Source organism: Rhinoderma darwinii, chromosome 4, assembly GCF_050947455.1.
Source record: "Rhinoderma darwinii isolate aRhiDar2 chromosome 4, aRhiDar2.hap1, whole genome shotgun sequence".
NCBI lineage: Eukaryota > Metazoa > Chordata > Amphibia > Anura > Rhinodermatidae > Rhinoderma > Rhinoderma darwinii.
In genome coordinates this window covers 396,816,124-396,841,672 of record NC_134690.1, presented here as the reverse complement: position 1 = coordinate 396,841,672, position 25,549 = coordinate 396,816,124, and the positions used below count along the sequence as shown (strand labels likewise).

Here is a 25,549-nt window from a genome sequence, read left to right as displayed (position 1 = left end):
GCTGTATCACCCTGTATGCAATGGGCTCCCCCTAGTGGCAGCTGCAGGTAAACAGAATTAAATTCATTGACTGTGAAGGAAAGCAGAGGTACTAGATAAAGGGGTATTTCCATGTAAGGCATATATGGCATTTTCACGGGAAATGCCATATATGTATGATAGATGCAAGTCCCAACTCCAGGATCTGCACCTATCTCCGGAATGGTCGTCAAAGGACCCCCATCCTGCCGGCTGCCGCATCCAACTAAGGAATCAATAGAGTGAGCTGGTGTACAGCTCTCTCCATTGATTCCTATAGCAGTTACGGCAACAGCCGCACCCGCTTAGAGGCCAAAAGAGGCGCAGCAGCTATAGGGAGGTTGGGCTTTACACATGACTATGACAGTCCATCATGGCACGGGCCTATGGATGCAACGTCACAGTGCTGCGCCATGATTGGTTGTAAGGGTCACGTCCAGAACATGACGTTACTAATAGGGGGAGGGAAGCAGCTGGTCGTAAAAGTAGAAACAGTGTTTTTCAAGACTCTATGTATGTTTGAAAGATTTTTATTTCCCAACATTCAGCACAGTAATGGTGTTCTACACAATCCACCCGGATCTTGAAAACCTCCTTTAAAGGGACACTCCGATCAAAACTAAACTTTCCCATGTGCTCCATTCTGGTATTCCATGTGTCCGTCTCTCACCTGATATTTATCTCTATATATCAGGCTGGGATGGTTGCTTAGCAGCAGTGACTCCGGCTCGGTGACTACTTTCTCTACTTGAGTCTATGGAGATCTATGTGTCACCCATCACAGGCTTCAGCAGTTTCTCTACCACACTAGTATTACACAGGGGGGACAGAAACTTCTATCATCAGCTGCCACTGAAGAATATAGTGCAGCCTCCCTGTCTGTATACTTATGGTTTCTCAGCTTATTTAGTAGAATATAGAGAGATTAATAATCACAGTGTCCCCCAGCATGCAGAAATGGTATGGTCTTTAGCTGGTCATGTGATGCTGTGCTGAAGCATCATGGGATTGATAGCAAAGCAGAGAAGAAGAGAAAGCTGGGGAAATCTAAGAATCAAGATGGAGGCATTTTTAAAGCACAGACAAGGCAGCAGTTCAATATATATAAAAGAAGTGTAAAGAGTGGTATATAGTCAGGTGGGGGGTGCAGACATGGAAAATTGCGTTTCCACTGAAGGTCTTCTTTAAGGGATTTCTATATATGTAATTCTATAATAAAGTCTTTAAAGAGATCAATGGTAAACGTCTATTTAAGGCGTTATCTCATGAAGACGCCCCCTGCAATTTACCTTATTGGGGCATTTAGACGTTATAGAGGGGGGATCCCCACTCTGGATGTATTCGATGGGCCTGTAAAAGCAGCTCCCACTCTGGGGGACTCAAGACGTCCATGAATTACAAAGACAGCCATTCATCTGCATGGTCGCCATGAAATACTACATTTCCCCGCAAGGAAAATGTCTGGCTGCCCACGGCATAATCGGCTGCTTACCGGGGGGTACTGGGAGCTGGACCTGCGGCAATCAGCTGATCATCTTATAACCCATAGCAACCAATCATATCGCTGCTTTCATTTTTAGATCTGCTTTGAAAAAATAAAAACTGAAATCTGATTGGTCGTTAAGGGCAAAATCTCCAGTTCTTGTGTGCACTAGTTTTATACATGAGGCTGAATAATAAGGCTGGGTTCACACACACAATTTACGGACGTAATTCAGGCGTTTTAGCCCCGAATTACGGCCGAAAATGCGGCTCAATAGTGTCGGCAAACATCTGCCCATTCATTTGAATGGGTCTTACGATGTTCTGTGCAGACGGTCATTTTTTTTACGCGCCGCTGTCAAAAGGCGGGGTGTAAAAAAGACGCCCGCGTCAAAGAAGTGCCTGTCACATCTTCAGACGTAAATGGAGCCGTTTCCCATTGACTCCATGGAAAAACCTCTCCATTTACGTCCGTAATGGACGCAGCGAAAAGCGCCTGCACATGCCATTACGCCTGAAATTACGGTGCTGTTTTCTCCTGAAAACAGCCCCGTAATTTCAGCCGTAACGGAGGCTGCCGTGTGAACAGACCCTAAGAAATAATCACATCCTGAGGAATCTTTTTTTCATTTTCTTTATTTGGAAAATATTTTCAGAAGGATTATGGGACGGGTTTTTCTTTCAATTCTACATGTACTCCGTGTTATAATATGTAGTTACCTTCTCTTTTACTAGGGTTTTATTCCGAAGCCACCACCTGTATATATGGAGTCATGTCTTCCTGCGATCCGCACCACAATCTGCAGAGAGGACAGACAGAGAAGAATTGTAGGGAAACTGCGAGATTATAGAAAAGACCCGGAAATGTAAGAACTATGTCCGACACCCTCTGCACACTGCAACGCAGAACCTGCGCCTCCATGTCTGCTCCCCTTATACCTGCGCCTCCATGTCTGCTCCTCTTATACCTGCGCCTCCATGTCTGCTCCTCTTATACCTGCGCCTCCATGTCTGCTCCTCTTATACCTGCGCCTCCATGTCTGCTCCCCTTATACCTGCGCCTCCATGTCTGCTCCCCTTATACCTGCGCCTCCATGTCTGCTCCTCTTATACCTGCGCCTCCTTGTCTGCTCCTCTTATACCTGCGCCTCCATGTCTGCTCCCCTTATACCTGCGCCTCCATGTCCCCTCCCCTTATACCTGCGCCTCCATGTCTGCTCCCCTTATACCTGCGCCTCCATGTCTGCTCCTCTTATACCTGCGCCTCCATGTCTGCTCCTCTTATACCTGCGCCTCCATGTCTGCTCCCCTTATACCTGCGCCTCCATATCTGCTCCCCTTATACCTGCGCCTCCATGTCTGCTCCTCTTATACCTGCGCCTCCATGTCTGCTCCTCTTATACCTGCGCCTCCATGTCTGCTCCTCTTATACCTGCGCCTCCATGTCTGCTCCCCTTATACCTGCGCCTCCATGTCTGCTCCTCTTATACCTGCGCCTCCATGTCTGCTCCTCTTATACCTGCGCCTCCATGTCTGCTCCTCTTATACCTGCGCCTCCATGTCTGCTCCCCTTATACCTGCGCCTCCATGTCTGCTCCCCTTATACCTGCGCCTCCATGTCTGCTCCTCTTATACCTGCGCCTCCATGTCTGCTCTCCTTATACCTGCGCCTCCATGTCTGCTCCTCTTATACCTGCGCCTCCATGTCTGCTCCTCTTATACCTGCGCCTCCATGTCTGCTCCTCTTATACCTGCGCCTCCATGTCTGCTCCTCTTATACCTGCGCCTCCATGTCTGCTCCTCTTATACCTGCGCCTCCATGTCTGCTCCCCTTATACCCGCGCCTCCATGTCTGCTCCTCTTATACCTGCGCCTCCATGTCTGCTCCTCTTATACCTACGCCTCCATGTCTGCTCCCCTTATACCTGCGCCTCCATGTCTGCTCCTCTTATACCTGCGCCTCCATGTCTGCTCCTCTTATACCTGCGCCTCCATGTCTGCTCCCCTTATACCTGCGCCTCCATGTCTGCTCCCCTTATACCTGCGCCTCCATGTCTGCTCCCCTTATACCTGCGCCTCCATGTCTGCTCCTCTTATACCTGCGCCTCCATGTCTGCTCCTCTTATACCTGCGCCTCCATGTCTGCTCCCCTTATACCTGCGCCTCCATGTCTGCTCCTCTTATACCTGCGCCTCCATGTCTGCTCCTCTTATACCTGTGCCTCCATGCAGTGGCGTAACTACCGCCGTAGCAGCAGTAGCGGCTGCTACGGGGCCCGTGGCATGAGGGGGCCCGTGTTGCCCGCCGGCACGGGCCCCCACCATGGCCGGAGGCTCCGCTAGCAGCCGCTATGGCTGCTACAGAGGGACGCTACTGAACACTACGGCAGAGCAGGGAGGTATCTCCCCGCTCTGCCATTAACTGGTTCCCGACCGCTGGCTGTATTTTTACGGCCAGCGGTCAGGGTCCTTAAAACCCGAGCCATAGACTTTCTATGGCTCGGGTTTTAACTTGCTGCCCGGGCGATCGGGCAGCTGAATGTCGGGTCTCCGGCTGTCAGTGACTGCCGGGGACCCTGAGGAGAAGATAGAAGCAGCTTTCGCTGCTTCTGTCTTCTCTGATCACTTGTACACAGCGCTGAATGCGCGCTGTGTATAGGAATAGAGACAGCAGCAGCGGCGCTGTCTCTATTCCTCCCGGTGATCATGTGACTGGTCACTTGATCGCCGGGTGCCGTTAGTGGCAGGCTGCTGCTGGGTCTTACAAGACCCAGCACAGCCCTATTAGTGACAATCGTCACTATGAGAGGGCTGATTTCCCCTGTAACTGGGGCTGCTGTGCAGCTCCAGTTACAGGGGAAAAACATGGTGTAAAAGAAAGAAAAAAAATATATAAAGTTCCCCAAAGGTCTTCTTTGACATTTGGGGGACAGACCATAGTAATAAAAAAATAATTAAGTAAAGTGCAAAAAAAATGTAAATAATAAATACACATAAAATACCCACCCCAAAAAAAAAACGTTCCCTCCGCCAATCATTGTTGTAACGCTAGCGCTGACCCAATTACCCTAATATAGACATGTAATATATAAAAATTTACGGTAGACAATGACGATCACAAATAAAAGGTCTATTTTAGGGTAAAACTATGTTATTACCAAAAAAAAATAGCTGAAATGTAAAAAAGCTTATTTTTTTACTATTATTTTCAAACTTTATGAATAAAAATTCTAAAATAGCAAAAAAGGTGTGCATAAAAATGATAAAAAATGAAACCTGCATTGTCTACGGAAAAAACGTCGCAAAAATCACGTCATTATCCCAACAAATAAAAAAGTTATAGCCATTTAACTAACACGTGCTAAAAATGGCTAAACGGTGTCTGGTCCTGAAGGCTCAAAATAGAGCAAAAGACATGTATCCCCCCCCCCTCTCCACAGGTCATGTATCCCCCCCTCTCCACAGGACATGTATCCCCTCTCCACAGGACATGTATCCCCTCTCCACAGGACATGTATCCCCTCTCCACAGGACATGTATCCCCTCTCCACAGAACATGTATCCCCTCTCCACAGGACATGTATCCCCTCTCCACAGGACATGTATCCCCCTCTCCACAGGACGTGTATCCCCCTCTCCACAGGACATGTATCCCCTCTCAGCAGGACATGTATCCCCTCTCCACAGGACATGTATCCCCCTCTCCACAGGATATCCACAGGACATGTATCCCCTCTCCACAGGACATGTATCCCCTCTCCACAGGACATGTATCCCCCTCTCCACAGGACATGTATCCCCTCTCCACAGGACATGTATCCCCCTCTCCACAGGATATGTATCCCCCTCTCCACAGGACATGTATCCCCCTCTCCACAGGACATGTATCCCCCTCTCCACAGGACATGTATCCCCCTCTCCACAGGACATGTATCCCCTCTCCACAGGACATGTATCACCCTCTCCACAGGACATGTATCCCCTCTCCACAGGACATGTATCCCCTCTCCACAGGACATGTATCACCCTCTCCACAGGACACGTATCCCCTCTCCACAGGACATGTATCCCCCTCTCCACAGGACATGTATCCCCTCTCCACAGGACATGTATCACCCTCTCCACAGGACATGTATCCCCTCTCCACAGGACATGTATCCCCTCTCCACAGGACATGTATCACCCTCTCCACAGGACATGTATCCCCTCTCCACAGGACATGTATCCCCTCTCCACAGGACATGTATCCCCCTCTCCACAGGACATGTATCACCCTCTCCACAGGACATGTATCCCCTCTCCACAGGACATGTATCCCCTCTCCACAGGACATGTATCCCCTCTCCACAGGACATGTATCCCCCTCTCCACAGGACATGTATCCCCTCTCCACAGGACATGTATCCCCTCTCCACAGGACATGTATCCCCCTCTCCACAGGACGTGTATCCCCCTCTCCACAGGATATCCACAGGACATGTATCCTCTCTCCACAGGACATGTATCCCCCTCCCCACAGGACATGTATCCCCTCTCCACAGGACATGTATCCCCCTCTCCACAGGACATGTATCCCCCTCTCCACAGGACATGTATCCCCCTCTCCACAGGACATGTATCCCCCTCTCCACAAGACATGTATCCCCTCTCCACAGGACATGTATCACCCTCTCCACAGGACACGTATCCCCTCTCCACAGGACGTGTATCCCCCTCTCCACAGGACATGTATCCCCCTCTCCACAGGACATGTATCCCCTCTCCACAGGACATGTATCCCCTCTCCACAGGACATGTATCCCCTCTCCACAGGACATGTATCCCCCCCTCTCCACAGGACATGTATCCCCTCTCCACAGGACATGTATCCCCCCCTCTCCACAGGATGTCCACAGGACATGTATCCCCTCTCCACAGGACATGTATCCCCTCTCCACAGGACATCTATCCCCTCTCCACAGGACATGTATCCCCTCTCCACAGGACACGTATCCCCTCTATACAGGACATGTATCCCCTCTCCACAGGACATGTATCCCCTCTCCACAGGACATGTATCCCCCTCTCCACAGGACGTGTATCCCCCTCTCCACAGGACATGTATCCCCTCTCAGCAGGACATGTATCCCCTCTCCACAGGACATGTATCCCCCTCTCCACAGGACATGTATCCCCCTCTCCACAGGATATCCACAGGACATGTATCCCCTCTCCACAGGACATGTATCCCCCTCTCCACAGGACATGTATCCCCTCTCCACAAGACATGTATCCCCCTCTCCACAGGACATGTATCCCCCTCTCCACAGGACATGTATCCCCCTCTCCACAGGACATGTATCCCCCCCTCCACAGGACATGTATCCCCTCTCCACAGGACATGTATCACCCTCTCCACAGGACACGTATCCCCTCTCCACAGGACACGTATCCCCCTCTCCACAGGACATGTATCCCCTCTCCACAGGACATGTATCCCCTCTCCACAGGACATGTATCCCCTCTCCACAGGACAGGTATCCCCTCTCCACAGGACACGTATCCCCTCTCCACAGGACACGTATCCACAGGACACGTATCCCCTCTCCACAGGACACGTATCCCCTCTCCACAGGACACGTATCCCCTCTCCACAGGACACGTATCCCCTCTCCACAGGACACGTATCCCCTCTCCACAGGACGTGTATCCCCTCTCCACAGGACGTGTATCCCCCTCTCCACAGGACGTGTATCCCCCTCTCCACAGGACATGTATCCCCTCTCAGCAGGACATGTATCCCCTCTCCACAGGACGTGTATCCCCCTCTCCACAGGACGTGTATCCCCCTCTCCACAGGACATGTATCCCCTCTCAGCAGGACATGTATCCCCTCTCCACAGGACATGTATCCCCCTCTCCACAGGACATGTATCCCCCTCTCCACAGGATATCCACAGGACATGTATCCCCTCTCCACAGGACATGTATCCCCCTCTCCACAGGACATGTATCCCCTCTCCACAAGACATGTATCCCCCTCTCCACAGGACATGTATCCCCCTCTCCACAGGACATGTATCCCCCTCTCCACAGGACATGTATCCCCCTCTCCACAGGACATGTATCCCCCTCTCCACAGGACATGTATCCCCCTCTCCACAGGACATGTATCCCCCTCTCCACAGGACATGTATCCCCCTCTCCACAGGACATGTATCCCCCTCTCCACAGGACATGTATCCCCTCTCCACAGGACATGTATCCCCCTCTCCACAGGACATGTATCCCCCTCTCCACAGGACATGTATCCCCCTCTCCACAGGACATGTATCCCCTCTCCACAGGACATGTATCCCCTCTCCACAGTACATGTATCCCCCTCTCCACAGGACATGTATCACCCTCTCCACAGGACATGTATCCCCTCTCCACAGGACATGTATCCCCTCTCCACAGGACATGTATCCCCTCTCCACAGGACATGTATCCCCTCTCCACAGGACATGTATCCCCCTCTCCACAGGACATGTATCCCCTCTCCACAGGACATGTATCCCCTCTCCACAGGACATGTATCCCCCTCTCCACAGGACGTGTATCCCCCTCTCCACAGGATATCCACAGGACATGTATCCCCTCTCCACAGGACATGTATCCCCCTCCCCACAGGACATGTATCCCCTCTCCACAGGACATGTATCACCCTCTCCACAGGACACGTATCCCCTCTCCACAGGACATGTATCCCCCTCTCCACAGGACATGTATCCCCCTCTCCACAGGACATGTATCCCCTCTCCACAGGACATGTATCCCCTCTCCACAGGACATGTATCCCCTCTCCACAGGACATGTATCCCCCCCTCTCCACAGGACATGTATCCCCTCTCCACAGGACATGTATCCCCCCCTCTCCACAGGACATGTATCCCCTCTCCACAGGACATGTATCCCCCCCTCTCCACAGGATGTCCACAGGACATGTATCCCCTCTCCATAGGACATGTATCCCCTCTCCACAGGACATCTATCCCCTCTCCACAGGACATGTATCCCCTCTCCACAGGACACGTATCCCCTCTATACAGGACATGTATCCCCTCTCCACAGGACATGTATCCCCTCTCCACAGGACATGTATCCCCCTCTCCACAGGACGTGTATCCCCCTCTCCACAGGACATGTATCCCCTCTCAGCAGGACATGTATCCCCTCTCCACAGGACATGTATCCCCCTCTCCACAGGACATGTATCCCCCTCTCCACAGGATATCCACAGGACATGTATCCCCTCTCCACAGGACATGTATCCCCCTCTCCACAGGACATGTATCCCCTCTCCACAAGACATGTATCCCCCTCTCCACAGGACATGTATCCCCCTCTCCACAGGACATGTATCCCCCTCTCCACAGGACATGTATCCCCCCCCTCCACAGGACATGTATCCCCTCTCCACAGGACATGTATCACCCTCTCCACAGGACACGTATCCCCTCTCCACAGGACACGTATCCCCCTCTCCACAGGACATGTATCCCCTCTCCACAGGACATGTATCACCCTCTCCACAGGACATGTATCCCCTCTCCACAGGACATGTATCCCCTCTCCACAGGACATGTATCCCCTCTCCACAGGACAGGTATCCCCTCTCCACAGGACACGTATCCCCTCTCCACAGGACACGTATCCCCTCTCCACAGGACACGTATCCCCTCTCCACAGGACACGTATCCCCTCTCCACAGGACACGTATCCCCTCTCCACAGGACATGTATCCCCTCTCCACAGGACATGTATCCCCCCCTCTCCACAGGACATGTATCCCCTCTCCACAGGACATGTATCACCCTCTCCACAGGACACGTATCCCCTCTCCACAGGACATGTATCCCCCTCTCCACAGGACATGTATCCCCCTCTCCACAGGACATGTATCCCCTCTCCACAGGACATGTATCCCCTCTCCACAGGACATGTATCCCCTCTCCACAGGACATGTATCCCCCCCTCTCCACAGGACATGTATCCCCTCTCCACAGGACATGTATCCCCCCCTCTCCACAGGACATGTATCCCCTCTCCACAGGACATGTATCCCCCCCTCTCCACAGGATGTCCACAGGACATGTATCCCCTCTCCATAGGACATGTATCCCCTCTCCACAGGACATCTATCCCCTCTCCACAGGACATGTATCCCCTCTCCACAGGACACGTATCCCCTCTATACAGGACATGTATCCCCTCTCCACAGGACATGTATCCCCTCTCCACAGGACATGTATCCCCCTCTCCACAGGACGTGTATCCCCCTCTCCACAGGACATGTATCCCCTCTCAGCAGGACATGTATCCCCTCTCCACAGGACATGTATCCCCCTCTCCACAGGACATGTATCCCCCTCTCCACAGGATATCCACAGGACATGTATCCCCTCTCCACAGGACATGTATCCCCCTCTCCACAGGACATGTATCCCCTCTCCACAAGACATGTATCCCCCTCTCCACAGGACATGTATCCCCCTCTCCACAGGACATGTATCCCCCTCTCCACAGGACATGTATCCCCCCCCTCCACAGGACATGTATCCCCTCTCCACAGGACATGTATCACCCTCTCCACAGGACACGTATCCCCTCTCCACAGGACACGTATCCCCCTCTCCACAGGACATGTATCCCCTCTCCACAGGACATGTATCACCCTCTCCACAGGACATGTATCCCCTCTCCACAGGACATGTATCCCCTCTCCACAGGACATGTATCCCCTCTCCACAGGACAGGTATCCCCTCTCCACAGGACACGTATCCCCTCTCCACAGGACACGTATCCCCTCTCCACAGGACACGTATCCCCTCTCCACAGGACACGTATACCCTCTCCACAGGACACGTATCCCCTCTCCACAGGACACGTATCCCCTCTCCACAGGACACGTATCCCCTCTCCACAGGACATGTATCCCCCTCTCCACAGGACGTGTATCCCCCTCTCCACAGGACATGTATCCCCTCTCAGCAGGACATGTATCCCCTCTCCACAGGACATGTATCCCCCTCTCCACAGGACGTGTATCCCCCTCTCCACAGGACATGTATCCCCTCTCAGCAGGACATGTATCCCCTCTCCACAGGACATGTATCCCCCTCTCCACAGGACATGTATCCCCCTCTCCACAAGATATCCACAGGACATGTATCCCCTCTCCACAGGACATGTATCCCCCTCTCCACAGGACATGTATCCCCTCTCCACAAGACATGTATCCCCCTCTCCACAGGACATGTATCCCCCTCTCCACAGGACATGTATCCCCCTCTCCACAGGACATGTATCCCCCTCTCCACAGGACATGTATCCCCCTCTCCACAGGACATGTATCCCCCTCTCCACAGGACATGTATCCCCCTCTCCACAGGACATGTATCCCCCTCTCCACAGGACATGTATCCCCCTCTCCACAGGACATGTATCCCCCTCTCCACAGGACATGTATCCCCTCTCCACAGGACATGTATCCCCTCTCCACAGGACATGTATCCCCCTCTCCACAGGACATGTATCCCCCTCTCCACAGGACATGTATCCCCCTCTCCACAGGACATGTATCCCCTCTCCACAGGACATGTATCCCCTCTCCACAGTACATGTATCCCCTCTCCACAGGATCTCCACAGGACACGTATCCCCTCTCCACAGGATAGGGGAGACATGTGTGATCGCTGGCATTGATAGGGAGAACAGGGGACTGAAAGTCCCCTGAAGTTCTCCATCACAAACCTCGGACTTCCGGGGTCTGTGTCGGCAGCTCCGTAGAAATGAATGGAGCGCCGGTAGTGCTTGTGCGCATGCGTGACCAGCGCTCCTTTCATTTTTATTGAGCTGCGCAGACGCCGGAAGTCCGAGGTTAGTCATGGAGAACTTCAGGGGACTTTCAGTCCACCGTTCTCCCTATCGCTGCCAGCGATCACTCATGTATCCCCTGTCCTGTGGAGAGGGGATACATGTATTTTGTAGGACACACTGTAGGTCGCATTATTTTTTTGGGAGGGGGGACGCTGTATGGCGTTCCCTACAGGGGGGAACGCTGTATGGTGTTCCCTACAGGGGGGCGGGTGGCTGTATGGCGTTCCCTACAGGGGGGAGCTGTATGGCGTTCCCTACAGGGGGGGGGGCTGTATGGCGTTCTCTGCAGGGGGGCTGTATGGCGTTCTCTACAGGGGGGCTGTATGGCGTTCTCTACAGGGGGATGTATGGCGCTATTTACAGAGGGGGGCTGTATGGCGTTATCTACAGGGGGGCTGTATGGCGTTCTCTACAGGGGGGGGCTGTAAAAAAGGCACTATCTACAAGGGGGGGGTTGTGTGACACCCAGGGGAGGGGGGGCCCCAGTCAAAAGTTTGCTATGGGGCCCAGTCTTTCCTAGTTATGCCCCTGCCTCCATGTCTGCTCCTCTTATACCTGCGCCTCCATGTCTGCTCCCCTTATACCTGCGCCTCCATGTCTGCTCCTCTTATACCTGCGCCTCCATGTCTGCTCCTCTTATACCTGCGCCTCCATGTCTGCTCCTCTTATACCTGCGCCTCCATGTCTGCTCCCCTTATACCTGCGCCTCCATGTCTGCTCCCCTTATACCTGCGCCTCCATATCTGCTCCTCTTATACCTGCGCCTCCATATCTGCTCCCCTTATACCTGCGCCTCCATGTCTGCTCCCCTTATACCTGCGCCTCCTTGTCTGTTCCCCTTATACCTGCGCCTCCATGTCTGCTCCTCTTATACCTGCGCCTCCATGTCTGCTCCCCTTATACCTGCGCCTCCATGTCTGCTCCCCTTATACCTGCGCCTCCATGTCTGCTCCTCTTATACCTGCGCCTCCATATCTGCTCCCCTTATACCTGCGCCTCCATGTCTGCTCCCCTTATACCTGCGCCTCCTTGTCTGTTCCCCTTATACCTGCGCCTCCACGTCTGCTCCTCTTATACCTGCGCCTCCATATCTGCTCCCCTTATACCTGCGCCTCCATATCTGCTCCCCTTATACCTGCGCCTCCATGTCTGCTCCCCTTATACCTGCGCCTCCATGTCTGCTCCTCTTATACCTGCGCCTCCATATCTGCTCCCCTTATACCTGCGCCTCCATGTCTGTTCCCCTTATACCTGCACCTCCATGTCTGCTCCTCTTATACCTGAGCCTCCATGTCTGCTCCCCTTATACCTGCTCCTCCATGTGTGCTCCCCTTATACCTGCGCCTCCATGTCTGCTCCCCTTATACCTGCGCCTCCATGTCTGCTCCCCTTATACCTGCGTCTCCATGTCTCCTCCCCTTATACCTGCTCCTCCATGTCTGCTCCCCTTATACCTGCTCCTCCATGTCTCCTCCCCTTATACCTGCTCCTCCATGTCTGCTCCTCTTATACCTGCGCCTCCATGTCTGCTCCCCTTATACCTGCGCCTCCATGTCTGCTCCTCTTATACCTGCGCCTCCTTGTCTGCTCCTCTTATACCTGCGTCTCCATGTCTCCTCCCCTTATACCTGCGCCTCCTTGTCTGCTCCTCTTATACCTGCGCCTCCTTGTCTGCTCCTCTTATACCTGCTCCTCCATGTCTGCTCCTCTTATACCTGCGCCTCCATGTCTGCTCCCCTTATACCTGCGCCTCCATGTCTGCTCCTCTTATACCTACGCCTCCATGTCTCCTCCCCTTATACCTGCGCCTCCATGTCTGCTCCCCTTATACCTGCGCCTCCTTGTCTGCTCCTCTTATACCTGCGCCTCCATGTCTGCTCCTCTTATACCTGCTCCTCCATGTCTGCTCCTCTTATACCTGCGCCTCCTTGTCTGCTCCCCTTATACCTGCGCCTCCATGTCCCCTCCCCTTATACCTGCGCCTCCTTGTTTGCTCCCCTTATACCTGCGCCTCCATGTCTCCTCCCCTTATACCTGCGCCTCCTTGTCTGCTCCTCTTATACCTGCGCCTCCATATCTGCTCCTCTTATACCTTCGCCTCCATGTCTGCTCCCCTTATACCTGCGCCTCCATGTCTGCTCCCCTTATACCTGCGCCTCCATGTCTGCTCCCCTTATACCTGCGTCTCCATGTCTCCTCCCCTTATACCTGCTCCTCCATGTCTGCTCCCCTTATACCTGCTCCTCCATGTCTCCTCCCCTTATACCTGCTCCTCCATGTCTGCTCCCCTTATACCTGCGCCTCCATGTCTGCTCCTCTTATACCTGCACCTCCTTGTCTGCTCCTCTTATACCTGCGCCTCCATGTCTGCTCCTCTTATACCTGCGCCTCCATGTCTGCTCCTCTTATACCTGCGCCTCCATGTCTGCTCCTCTTATACCTGCGCCTCCATGTCTGCTCCTCTTATACCTGCGCCTCCATGTCTGCTCCCCTTATACCTGCTCCTCCATGTCCCCTCCCCTTATACCTGCTCCTCCATGTCCCCTCCCCTTATACCTGCTCCTCCATGTCCCCTCCCCTTATACCTGCGCCTCCTTGTCTGCTCCCCTTATACCTGCGCCTCCATGTTTCCTCCCCTTATACCTGCGCCTCCTTGTCTGCTCCTCTTATACCTGCGCCTCCATATCTGCTCTTCTTATACCTGCGCCTCCTTGTCTGCTCCTCTTATACCTGCGCCTCCATGTCTGCTCCCCTTATACCTGCGCCTCCTTGTCTGCTCCTCTTATACCAGCGCCTCCTTGTCTGCTCCTCTTATACCTGCGCCTCCTTGTCTGCTCCCCTTATACCTGCGCCTCCATGTCCCCTCCCCTTATACCTGCGCCTCCATGTCTGCTCCTCTTATACCTGCGCCTCCATGTCTGCTCCTCTTATACCTGCGCCTCCATGTCTGCTCCTCTTATACCTGCGCCTCCTTGTCTGCTCCCCTTATACCTGCACCTCCATGTCCCCTCCCCTTATACCTGCGCCTCCATGTCTGCTCCTCTTATACCTGCGCCTCCATGTCTGCTCCTCTTATACCTGCGCCTCCATGTCTGCTCCTCTTATACCTGCGCCTCCATGTCTGCTCCTCTTATACCTGCGCCTCCTTGTCTGCTCCTCTTATACCTGCGCCTCCTTGTCTGCTCCCCTTATACCTGCGCCTCCATGTCCCCTCCCCTTATACCTGCGCCTCCATGTCTGCTCCTCTTATACCTGCGCATCCTTGTCTGCTCCCCTTATACCTGCGCATCCTTGTCTGCTCCTCTTATACCTGCGCCTCCATGTCTCCTCCCCTTATACCTGCTCCTCCATGTCTCCTCCCCTTATACCTGCACCTCCTTGTCTGCTCCTCTTATACCTGCGCCTCCATGTCTCCTCCCCTTATACCTGCACCTCCTTGTCTGCTCCTCTTATACCTGCGCCTCCATATCTGCTCCCCTTATATCTGCGCCTCCATGTCTGCTCCCCTTATACCTGCGCCTCCATGTCTGCTCCCCTTATACCTGCGCCTCCATATCTGCTCCCCTTATACCTGCGCCTCCATATCTGCTCCCCTTATACCTGCGCCTCCATGTCTGCTCCCCTTATACCTGCGCCTCCATGTCTGCTCCCCTTCTACCTGCGCCTCCATATCTGCTCCCCTTATACCTGCGCCTCCATGTCTGCTCCTCTTATACCTGCGCCTCCATATCTGCTCCCCTTCTACCTGCGCCTCCATATCTGCTCCCCTTATACCTGCGCCTCCATATCTGCTCCCCTTATACCTGCGCCTCCATGTCTGCTCCTCTTATACCTGCGCCTCCATGTCTGCTCCCCTTCTACCTGCGCCTCCATATCTGCTCCCCTTATACCTGCGCCTCCATGTCTGCTCCTCTTATACCTGCGCCTCCATATCTGCTCCCCTTCTACCTGCGCCTCCATATCTGCTCCCCTTATACCTGCGCCTCCATATCTGCTCCCCTTATACCTGCGCCTCCTTGTCTGTTCCACTTATACCTTTGCCTTCTTATGTGTATTATGATGTTCTGCAGCAGCTGAGGTGTACTATGTCACTGCAGCTGCTGAAGAACCTCTTTTTCAAGGCGCAGTAGGAGAGATCACTACATGTCAGTAAAATCAGTGGTTGACACAGGAGAGATTTCCAAGAAAAGTGATATTTGAGCGACAGGAGGAGATGAGCAGCTTCCACGTAACGCCGCTCATCTCTGTATAATCGTTGAGGTCAGAATGTGACGTTATACAGATATTATTTACAGATGTGTCCATAGAAAATTTCCGTTGATGTTTATTATAGTAGGAATATTCAGTCACACGCAGAAAATCCTTTCTTGTATAACATTTTTGAGATCCAGCACGTCTGTCATAGGAGAAGATTCTTCTGTTCTTGGGATGTGTGGCTGGAATAATCAATTTTGCGGCTCGGGATGAATCAGTCCCAGCGCCTCGTGTCTTGTCAGATGTGAAGCCTTTGTTATCTTCTTAGGAGACACAGAAGTGAAATGATGAGCAGCCCGGAGGACACGGCTCCGTCCTCAAAGTCAGAAGTGAGACCGAAGAAAAACCTTCAGAGACACATTGAACTGACGGATAGAACTAAAGGGAAAATACCAAAGCCACCTGCCCGTCTCAGGACTGACACGAGTCACCGGAATGCCAACGGTAACAGGGGCGTCTGGAACAAACGTGATCTCCTTTATAGTAGAAAATAAGACGCCGACATGTGGCCCCCGACACTTCAGGCAGTCAGAGTGGGGTGCTTACACTTCAAGGGCTAATTCAGCTTCAGAAAATGAAGGTCATTCGTTGTATACTGAAAAGTTCTGCAATTTCGTGTATTAATTTCTCATGGTTTTCAAGATCTCTGCTTGCTGGTTTTAAATGGGAACCTTCTTCCAGAGGATGGGAATCTGTCCAGGTCACGTGATGGACACACAGTCATCATGAAAGGGGCCGAGCACTGGTTTGTCAATCACTTAACCAAGACATATAATCCTCTGGATGTAAAGAATGAGGGTTTTTATTCAATGACGGCAAGCAGAGATCTGGAAACGTGTGAATTGGTACATAACATATATTACACACTGTAAGGCTATGTTCACAAAGGGCGGATAGGCAGCGTAAAAGCACACAGCGTATACGCCCTGGTCGCCGCATGGAATTCCTGCTGAAAAAACGCACCAAATTGTGGTGCCGTTTTTCGGTCGTAATGTTTGCTGCTGAAAGCTGCAGGTAAAAAAAAAAATGTTCGGACTTACCAGTAGCCATGACGACGCACCCCTCTGACCTCCTGCAGCCTGTCCTCCTGTGATTGGCTGCAGCAGTCACATGGGATGAAACGTCATTCCAGGAGGTCGGCCTGGATGAAGAAGCAGAGAATTCTGGGTAAGTATAAGATTTATTTTTTTTCTGAGTTGCGATTTTTGCGACGGAATCGCAGCTTTTCCGCCACAAAAATCGCAAATTTTACCTCCCCTTTCAATGGAGAAAAGCCGCAACAAAGGCCAAACTCAGACGAGCGTGGGGAAACTCGGACGTGAAAAACTGAAGTTTTTCACGTCCAAGTTGCACCCGTGCCGGCCTTGTTTTCACGGATCCCCATAGACTTGAGTCTATCGAGGTATCCGTGAAAACGGAAGAAAATAGGACATGTTCTATTTTTCAACGGACCTTTCACACCATTGAAAAACGTGCGTTCGTGTGACAGTCGTCACGGATGTCACGTGACATCACACGGACGTATACCACGGTCGTCTGAATTCAGCCAAAAAAGCAGCGATTACGCAAATACAATTGACATGCTGCGGATTAAAAAACTGCAGGTTCATTTCTGAGCGGTTTTTCCGTTTATCATTTACGCAGCGTGTGGAGGAGATTTTGTTCAAATCTCATCCGCTTTGCTGCTACTATATAATGCTGCAGATTTTCCGCAACTAAATCCGTTACGGAAAATCCTCAATATTTACGCTACGTGTGGACCCGGCCTAACAGCTTAATACAACAGATTTTCGACTTTGCGGTTTTGGATTTTCAGTACAGATTCTGTATAAAAGTACAAAACAATGCAGATGATTTTAGGCCCCATGCACACGATGCGTATTACGTGCAGATTTGCCACGCAGATTTTCCTGCGGCAAATTCGCAGCATAATACACTAACCAACAAAGTAAATGAGATGTCAAGCAATCTCTTCTACGCATCGCAGAATTTTTCCGCACCTAAATTGACCTGCGGTGCGGATTCTAAAATCTGCAGCGTGTCAATATATCCTGCGTTTCCGTCTCCGAATTGTATCTGACAAGTTTATAAAAAACGCACCAAAATCTGCAGCATAAAAACTGCACCTATTTCCGCATCAAAATTTAAAGACCGCACCTAAAAACGCCTAAATAAAACCGCAGTATTGAGTGCGGATTGTACCTGCAGAATTACCTGCGTTTACGTACCTGCAGTTTTGATGTGGATTTTTCACATCAAATTACGCAACATGTGCATGTAGCCTTAGGGCTTAGATACACATGAAATGATGACATTGGTGAAGTCACTCTGATTTACACCCTATAGAGAGCTTACACCCCTTTGGTACTGTGAAGAGATTTTGGTTACATTGTGAGCAGAGTGCCATTCAACACCGTCACTGTATTACAGCCGGGGGGGGGGGGGGGGCTACGCAAATATTAAATAATAGACCTCGGTTATCAAAATGGTCTAGTAGAAAAACTGGCCTTATCCTTATTAGGCCCAGTTCACACAGAGTTCTTTGGTGCTGATTTTGATGCAGAAACTGCGTCGGAATCCTATGCAAAAAAAAATCCAAACCCGCCTCCCATTGATTTCAATGGGAGGCGGAGGAGTTTTTTTTCCACGGCGGCTTTTAGTAGTTTGCGGTAAAAAAACAAAACGCAATGCCGCGGTTCCGCCTCTGACCTCCCACTGAAATCAATGGGAGGCAGAGAAAGTGTTTTTAGCTGCATTTTATTGCCCGCGGCGCATAACAGCGAAAATTACAGGCAGGTCAAAGTCTGCCTCAAAATTTCTGAAGGAATTAACAAAGCAAATCATCGGGGCTCAGCTTTAATTTCTTAAAGGAATTGTCCTTTTGTCCTCTCTAGAGGACCTGTCCTGTCCTGTTTTACACAGACAACACATTGATATGAATAGACACTGTGTAATACTTCATTTCCCCTGTGGTGGCGCTGCAGGGGAATTGAACACTTACTGCCAGGTTTCCCCACAGATCACAGCTGATTGCTGGAGGTCCCAGCAGGAGCACACTTTGTGTTAAGTTTATTGTCAAGGGACCCTACTAAGAAGTAGGGATTGTCCAAAGTGGGGAGCCCCTTTGAGCTGCTCTGGAAAAGTGAAAGCTTTGCTCTGATTGGTTGCTATGGGCAACAAGGACATATTTTCTGCTAGACCATTTTGATAAATGAGGCCCAACTTAGATCTTGATGGTCTTAATTATGTCTTATGTTTCAGATAACAGCGTAATGTCTCATATTCATAAAGCCAGAGCCGGGCTCGGCTGGAAAACACCGGGTCTCCAACTTGAACGTGACATCAGCAAGGCCAATAAATATAAGAGACTTCTAAAGGTAAAATGTGGGGGGATGTTAAGCGGGCGGGCGGGCGGCTGGGCAGCTAAACTAAGGGCCTGTTCACACGGAGTCGACTGCGCTATTGATTTCGTCGGAAAACCGGAAACCTGCCGGAATGGTAACGAACGGAAACCATTAGCGATGTTTCCGTCACCATTGATATCAATGGTGACTGAAACGGAAGCTGTGCTTTCACTTTCCGTTGCGGGGTTCACCCGACGGAAACCTCCGACGCAACCCCGGAACGGAAAGCGAACGGTGAAGTGAACAGGCCCTAACTTAAATATCTTACCCAAGCTGGTAATTACAAGCTGTCTGTGTGTCTCTAGAAGGGGGGGGAGTGGAAAGTGTAATATGAGCTAGCTGACTTGTAGACACAGTGACCAGTGACCGGGCTGCTGCTCCACTGTATCTATAATATGGCAGACAATGGTAACTTGCTATTAGTGAATTAGGAAGGAGAGGTCTGCTGCACATACGGCTGCGAATTGATGGAAAAAGCTTCATAAAGACACTGAGGTACCTAAGGAACTAAGAGCACTGTCATTAAATTAAGGAAACACTCCGGGCACAATTGATTGACCGTATTATGCTTAGTGCAGGGCTTGAGGGGGCGGGGCATGACACTGGGATTTAAATATCACCAACAGGAATTTTTTTGTCATGCTCCGCCCCCTCAGGACCGGCACTAGGCATAACAGAGGTATCAATGGCGAAGTGTTCCTTTAACCCTTTTGATCTTTTAATTAACACAGAATTGTTTGGTATTTATCAGGCTTGGTCTTGTCAATAAATGTCTTTGGCTTCTTCTTCTTAGGAGAACACTCTTATAAAAGAAGACACAGGAGAATTTATATATTGCCTGCCTAGATCTGAGGGCCTCCCCACCGCTCGCTACGATCCTTATGATCTCCAGGTTGTTCCAGCTTCTACCGCTGTACAGTGTGACGTGTACTGGACCGTCAGCGCTTCATATGTGTCTAAGGTAAGCACTGCAAACATATACCGGTACATAGGAAACATTTATCACTAGTGTCCTTCTATTAAATGCAATTGTTTCTGACATTGAGGAAGGTTATACTCCAGTCACATCCAAAGCTGCATTCAAATTCTGTGGTATTCCAAGAGAACTCGTTTTAAACCTAAAACACCCAATATACATAAGGCATGTAATTGCTTGTGTTGTGATGAAGCACATCTGATTACGACACAGCTCACAGAGCCGCAATATCATCCTATGTAATTAGTGTTGACTTCAGTTTATGAGCCATCTGTCCGCTTGTCTCCCCTTATATTCATTATATTGTGGTCCGGATGTCACCGTGGAAAGTTATCATTAGTTTTAAATGTCTAGAAAGTTGACAGACTCCATTTATGTTCTGCAAATCTTCCTCAGCTTGGTTTAGATTCATAGATTAAATGGGTTGTCCAGGATAAGAAAAGGTATTTTTTCCAGAAACAGCGCCACTTCTTTCTATAGGCTGAGGCTGGTATTACAGGATTTACTTAAATGAGCTGCAATACCAGAAACAACCAATGGGCAAGTGTGGCACTCTTTCTGAGAAAAAAATAAGTTTTTTTTCTAATCTCATGTATCTTTTTGTGCACTTTATAACACAATGGGGCAAATTTACTAATTGTCGGAAAATTATTAAGACTGGCATTTCATACGCCAGTCTTAATAGAAAGAATGTTGGAGCAAGATGTGGCAAATTTATATAGAGGTGAACGCCTCTTAATAAATTTGTTGCATCTTTCATCCAGCCGTGCGCCATCCATTCCCCCCTAAAACAAAAAAACAAAAACATACTCACGTCACCCCTCTTCCTCTCGCCTCCGGGTCCCCTCAGGATGCCGCGCGTCTCAAACAAGGTCCTGACACCGACCAGTGTCAGGTCCTTATAGGTGACCCATCACTCAACTTCATCAGTGGTGCATTACATACAACGTCCTGCCGCTGCCCGGCATCAGTACGTTGTGTGAGCCGTGTCATGTTGTCATATTTAATTGTCCGATGATGGTTGGTGAACGGGTGGCAGGTAACATGATTGGCGTTCTGGCCCCTACCTTGCTACACTCCACAGAGTGAAATCTACGCCAGCCAGGTGGCATAGATTTCCACTATTTACACCAGTTTTCTGTCGTAAATTACAAGAAATTTTTTTGGGCCCGTGTGACTCCGCCCCCTTTTGCAATGCCACGCCCCCTTTCCACAAAAGTGGCTGGCGCGACGTAAAAAGGCTAAAAGTCTCAATTTGCTAAATGTATCACAGTGCCTCATGCTGAATGATAAATGCGGACACTTCTGTCTAACTTTATACCACCTCTTGGCTGGCGTACTTTAGACCACTTTTTTAGCGAAAACATTTTTGGCGCATTGTAAGCCACACCCCTTTCTCTCTAAGCCATGCACCTTTTGGAGGAGTTGCAAACATCTATTCTTTTTGGTGCATTTTATTAACAAATATGTCTTAAATTGGACTAGGTCCATAGTTATGTGCTGATGAATTTCTTAATATACAGTATCTTTATAGGTTTGGAGCTCAGTTTTTTTTATGCAGAGCTCCAAATCCCCTGTATACACACATACATTCAAACCATATGATTCTGGCTACCTGCAGTCACCACTAGACGGACCTTACTGCATACTGTTTTATTATTGAGTTGAATGTATTACCAGTATGCAGTGAGCTCCCTCTAGTGGTGGCTGCAGGGAGTCAGAAGGTTATTTTTTTTGGTCTATGTCTTTGCAGGGGATTTGGAGCTCTGTGTCAGAAAAACAAAGCTCTGATCGCCATGAAGATGTATTGAGTAATTAATTAGCAAGAATTTTGATCCTTTTTAGATTAAAAGAATAAGATGTTTTTGAAGAGTGGACACTTTTTTTAAGGCCAGTGCTCCTCCGCACAGTATTTTAAAGGTTTCTAATAATAATCCCATCATTGTTGGGAGTATTTAATTGCTAATATATCTTAAAATAGTTTTCTTGAGTACGGATCTTATACTAGATCACATAGAATGGCACAGCGTCTCTATTTCGGACTTGTAGGCGCTCCCATGTGCCACCGTATAATTCCTCCGAGGCGCCATATTCCCAACTACAGCATGCCACAATTTTATTTTCCGTATGAGTCGGTGAGAAGTTCACCTCTGTGTGTCTCTACACTATGGACCATAGATCTGTACTACACAGGACCCTATTATGGCCGAGTAGGTGATCCCTATATAATGACGGATTTATTCTTTCCTTTCTTTCATTGTGCAGATGATGATGGTGTCAGGAGCAGAGATCATGGAGACGGTGCCTGTCACCGAGTGGTTATATGAGAGGGAGAAATATTATACAATAAAGGATATACGCACATTCTCCCAGTACAGGTAACATATTTAACTATTAATCATCTGGATTAAAAAAACGAAGTTGCCAACCCACCACTATAATATTTATGTTTTTAGATATTTACTGACTTATTTTACTTACTTATTTTGACTTATTTTACTATATCAGTGTTGTTGGTCGAAGGTTTATACAGTATAAATGGCATACATTCTAGTAAGATTTTCCCTCTTCATGTATTGTTTTATGATACACACTGTGGTGGATTAAGTAGACCATTGGCCGTGGGCCGTTCCACAAACTTGGGCCCCCCTTCCCCACCGCCGCGTCTATAGTGAACACCACGTTTTTGTTCGAGCATTGAAAATGGTTGTTACGGTTCCCCTTGTCAATGGGCTGTGTCCCTACATACTGACAGTCTCCAACCATCAATGACAGTCTCACACTGTTCAGGGACACTTCCTCTTGACAATGGGAATGGTAACACGCTTTTGTCTATTAGTCCTGGGTACACAAAGACTTTATGTGGAATACAAGGATTTCCTACAACAGACATGTCAGGAGAGGGGACAGATCCCCTAGAGATCCAGTGACTCACAAGTGACGTCTTCTCTGATGGGAGTCATTCTCTTTTCCTCTCCATCTGAAGCAGACCGTTATGACGACTTCTCCTGATGAGACATCTTTGCCCATCACTTCTGCAGCCATTTCCAGCCTCCTATAGAAACACATAAATTCAGACACCAAAGCCCAGGACAATACATTAAAGGGGTTGTCTGGGCACGGACCGGTTTTTATACTGATGACCTATCGATGTGCCCGGACAACCCCTTTTACTCAGACTAATTAATTAGAATACATACAGACCCCAGACCTTCTAAACTATTGCAGTCCCCAGACCAGACCCACCTAAACAAATACAGATCCCAGAACAAGCACCCTAAATAAATACAGACCTCAGACCAGACCCCTAAATACAGACCCCAGACCTGACCCACTACACAAATAATGAACCCAGACCTGACTCCCTTAATACAGACCCCTAAATAAAGACCCCTAAACTAACACAGACCCTAGACCAGACCCCCTAAATACAGACCCCATAAACTAATACAGAACCCTTAATACAGACCCCCTAAATACAGACCCAGACCTCAAACTAATACAGACCCCCAGACCTGACCCCCTATACTAATAATAACCCCAGACCTGACTCCCTTAAGTAATACAGACCCCAGACCAGACCCACTAATCTAATACAGACCCCAGGTCTGACCCCTAAATAAAGACCCCATAAACTAATACAGACCCCAGATCAGACGCCCTAAATACAGACCCCAAACGTCAAACTAACACAGACCCCCTACATACAGACCCCAGACCTGACCCCCTAATCTAATACAGACCCCAGGCCAGCCCCGTAAATACAGACCCCTAAATAAAGACCCCTTAACAAATACAGACCCTAGAACGGGCCCCCTAAATAGACCCCATAAACTAATACAGAACCCAGATCAGACCACCTAAATACAGACCCCAAACGTCAAACTAATACAGACCCCCTACATATAAGACCCCAGACTCCTTAAACTAACACAGACCCCTAAATATACAGACCCTAAACCCCTTAAACTGATACAGACCTCAGACACCCTAAATACAGACCCCAGACCCCTTAAACAAATACAGACACCAAACTTCCTAAATACAAACCAGACCCCCTAAATACAGTCCCCAAACTATGCCCCCTAAATACAGACCCCACACCAGACCCCATAAATACAGACCCCTTAAACAAATCCATCCACTCATACTTACATAGCAGCTCACCTCAGTCTTCTCTGTGGAATTTTGCTGCTGCTGCTCAAGGACCTGCGGTCATGTGACCAGCAGGTCTCTAAACAGTAGTAAGAACTTCAGAGATGAGGTGATGTGACCTTATGTCTAAAGGTCCTTTTGCAGGACATATACAATGCCATCTCATCGCGTTTTTTGCCGCGATCCGCGGCAAACTCGCTGCAAAAATGTGACAAAACTACATTGTACTTTGGGCGACCATGGACCCCCCGGGAGCCTCGGGCCCCGGGCGGCCGCCCAAAACGCCCTATGATGATCCGCCATTGGATACACATCCATTGTAAATATTTGTATAATCATCACATTATGATGTTACAACCTGACGATTATATAGAGAGGACCGGTGCTACATAGTCAGTAAGAGAGCGGCACTATTGCTGTACCATGGCAAAATTACCCTTCCCTCCAAGCTCCCACCACCTCCACTGTCTCTTTTCACCTTATTCACAGTTTGCAGCTTTTTCGCGTTTTTTTTACAGATTTTCACAAAACTGCGCCAAAAAAACAGTGGTTTTGGGAAAGACATGCTTAAATACCGTTACCTGTGAATAAGCCCTAGAGCAGAGAAGGGCCGCCGGGTGGCCTCTGCATTATAAGTCAGCCCGTATATAGTAAACCAATGAGTGATATAGGTTTACTATGTACCGGCTGATGCATAATGCAGAGGACTCCCGGCTCAATGTCCAGAAAACAGAAGAAAGAGACCAGACTTCATAATATATGCGTGTGTGGGTGTATATGTACATAGTGAATGTGTATGAGGGCCCATTCACACGAACGTGAATAACGTCCGTGAGCTGCGCATAGAAATCACACGCAGCACACGGACCCATTGATTTCACACATCCATGTGCGGTGCGTGATTTGCGCATAAATTCAATTGAAAATAATAATTAAAAAAAAAGATATGATTTGCGAGTGCGTCAATAACGCAATCCTCTCGCAAATCACACTGATGCATAACGCAAAACACACGGACCAGATTCACACGCGTTTTACATGTGGGTGAATCTGATACGTTCTTGTGAATGTAGCCTAAGTGGTAAATATATGTAGTGAGTGTGTACATATCCGTGGATGGATGTAGTGAGCGTACATAAGTGGATTTCTGTAGTGAGCATGTATATATGTGAGAAGGTATGTAACTGTTCTCATGTGGGAGTGCTTGTATGCTGTGAGTATGGGTGTATGTATGTATGTGTATATATAGAGTGTGCATAGGTATTGTGAGGGCTTAGCATCAGGAGAGGTTGGTACAGCGGTTTCTTTGTAGCCAGAGACAGGGACACCGTGCATTAAAAGTCATAACAGGGCTTTGCCT

General features: G+C 49.6%; 1 protein-coding gene across 3 annotated transcripts in view; it reads left to right on the top strand.

The window, feature by feature from the left end:
* DNAH14 (dynein axonemal heavy chain 14) overlaps window positions 1–25,549 on the top strand; it is a 215,191-nt gene that overhangs the window by 2,881 nt on the left and 186,761 nt on the right. For all 3 annotated transcript variants that reach the window (XM_075863387.1, XM_075863386.1, XM_075863388.1), the window contains exons 3-7: window positions 2,236–2,366; window positions 15,923–16,098; window positions 18,916–19,031; window positions 19,852–20,019; window positions 22,300–22,412. In XM_075863387.1, coding sequence (XP_075719502.1) covers window positions 2,236–2,366; window positions 15,923–16,098; window positions 18,916–19,031; window positions 19,852–20,019; window positions 22,300–22,412 — 704 coding nt within the window. The remainder of the gene's footprint in view (window positions 1–2,235; window positions 2,367–15,922; window positions 16,099–18,915; window positions 19,032–19,851; window positions 20,020–22,299; window positions 22,413–25,549) is intronic.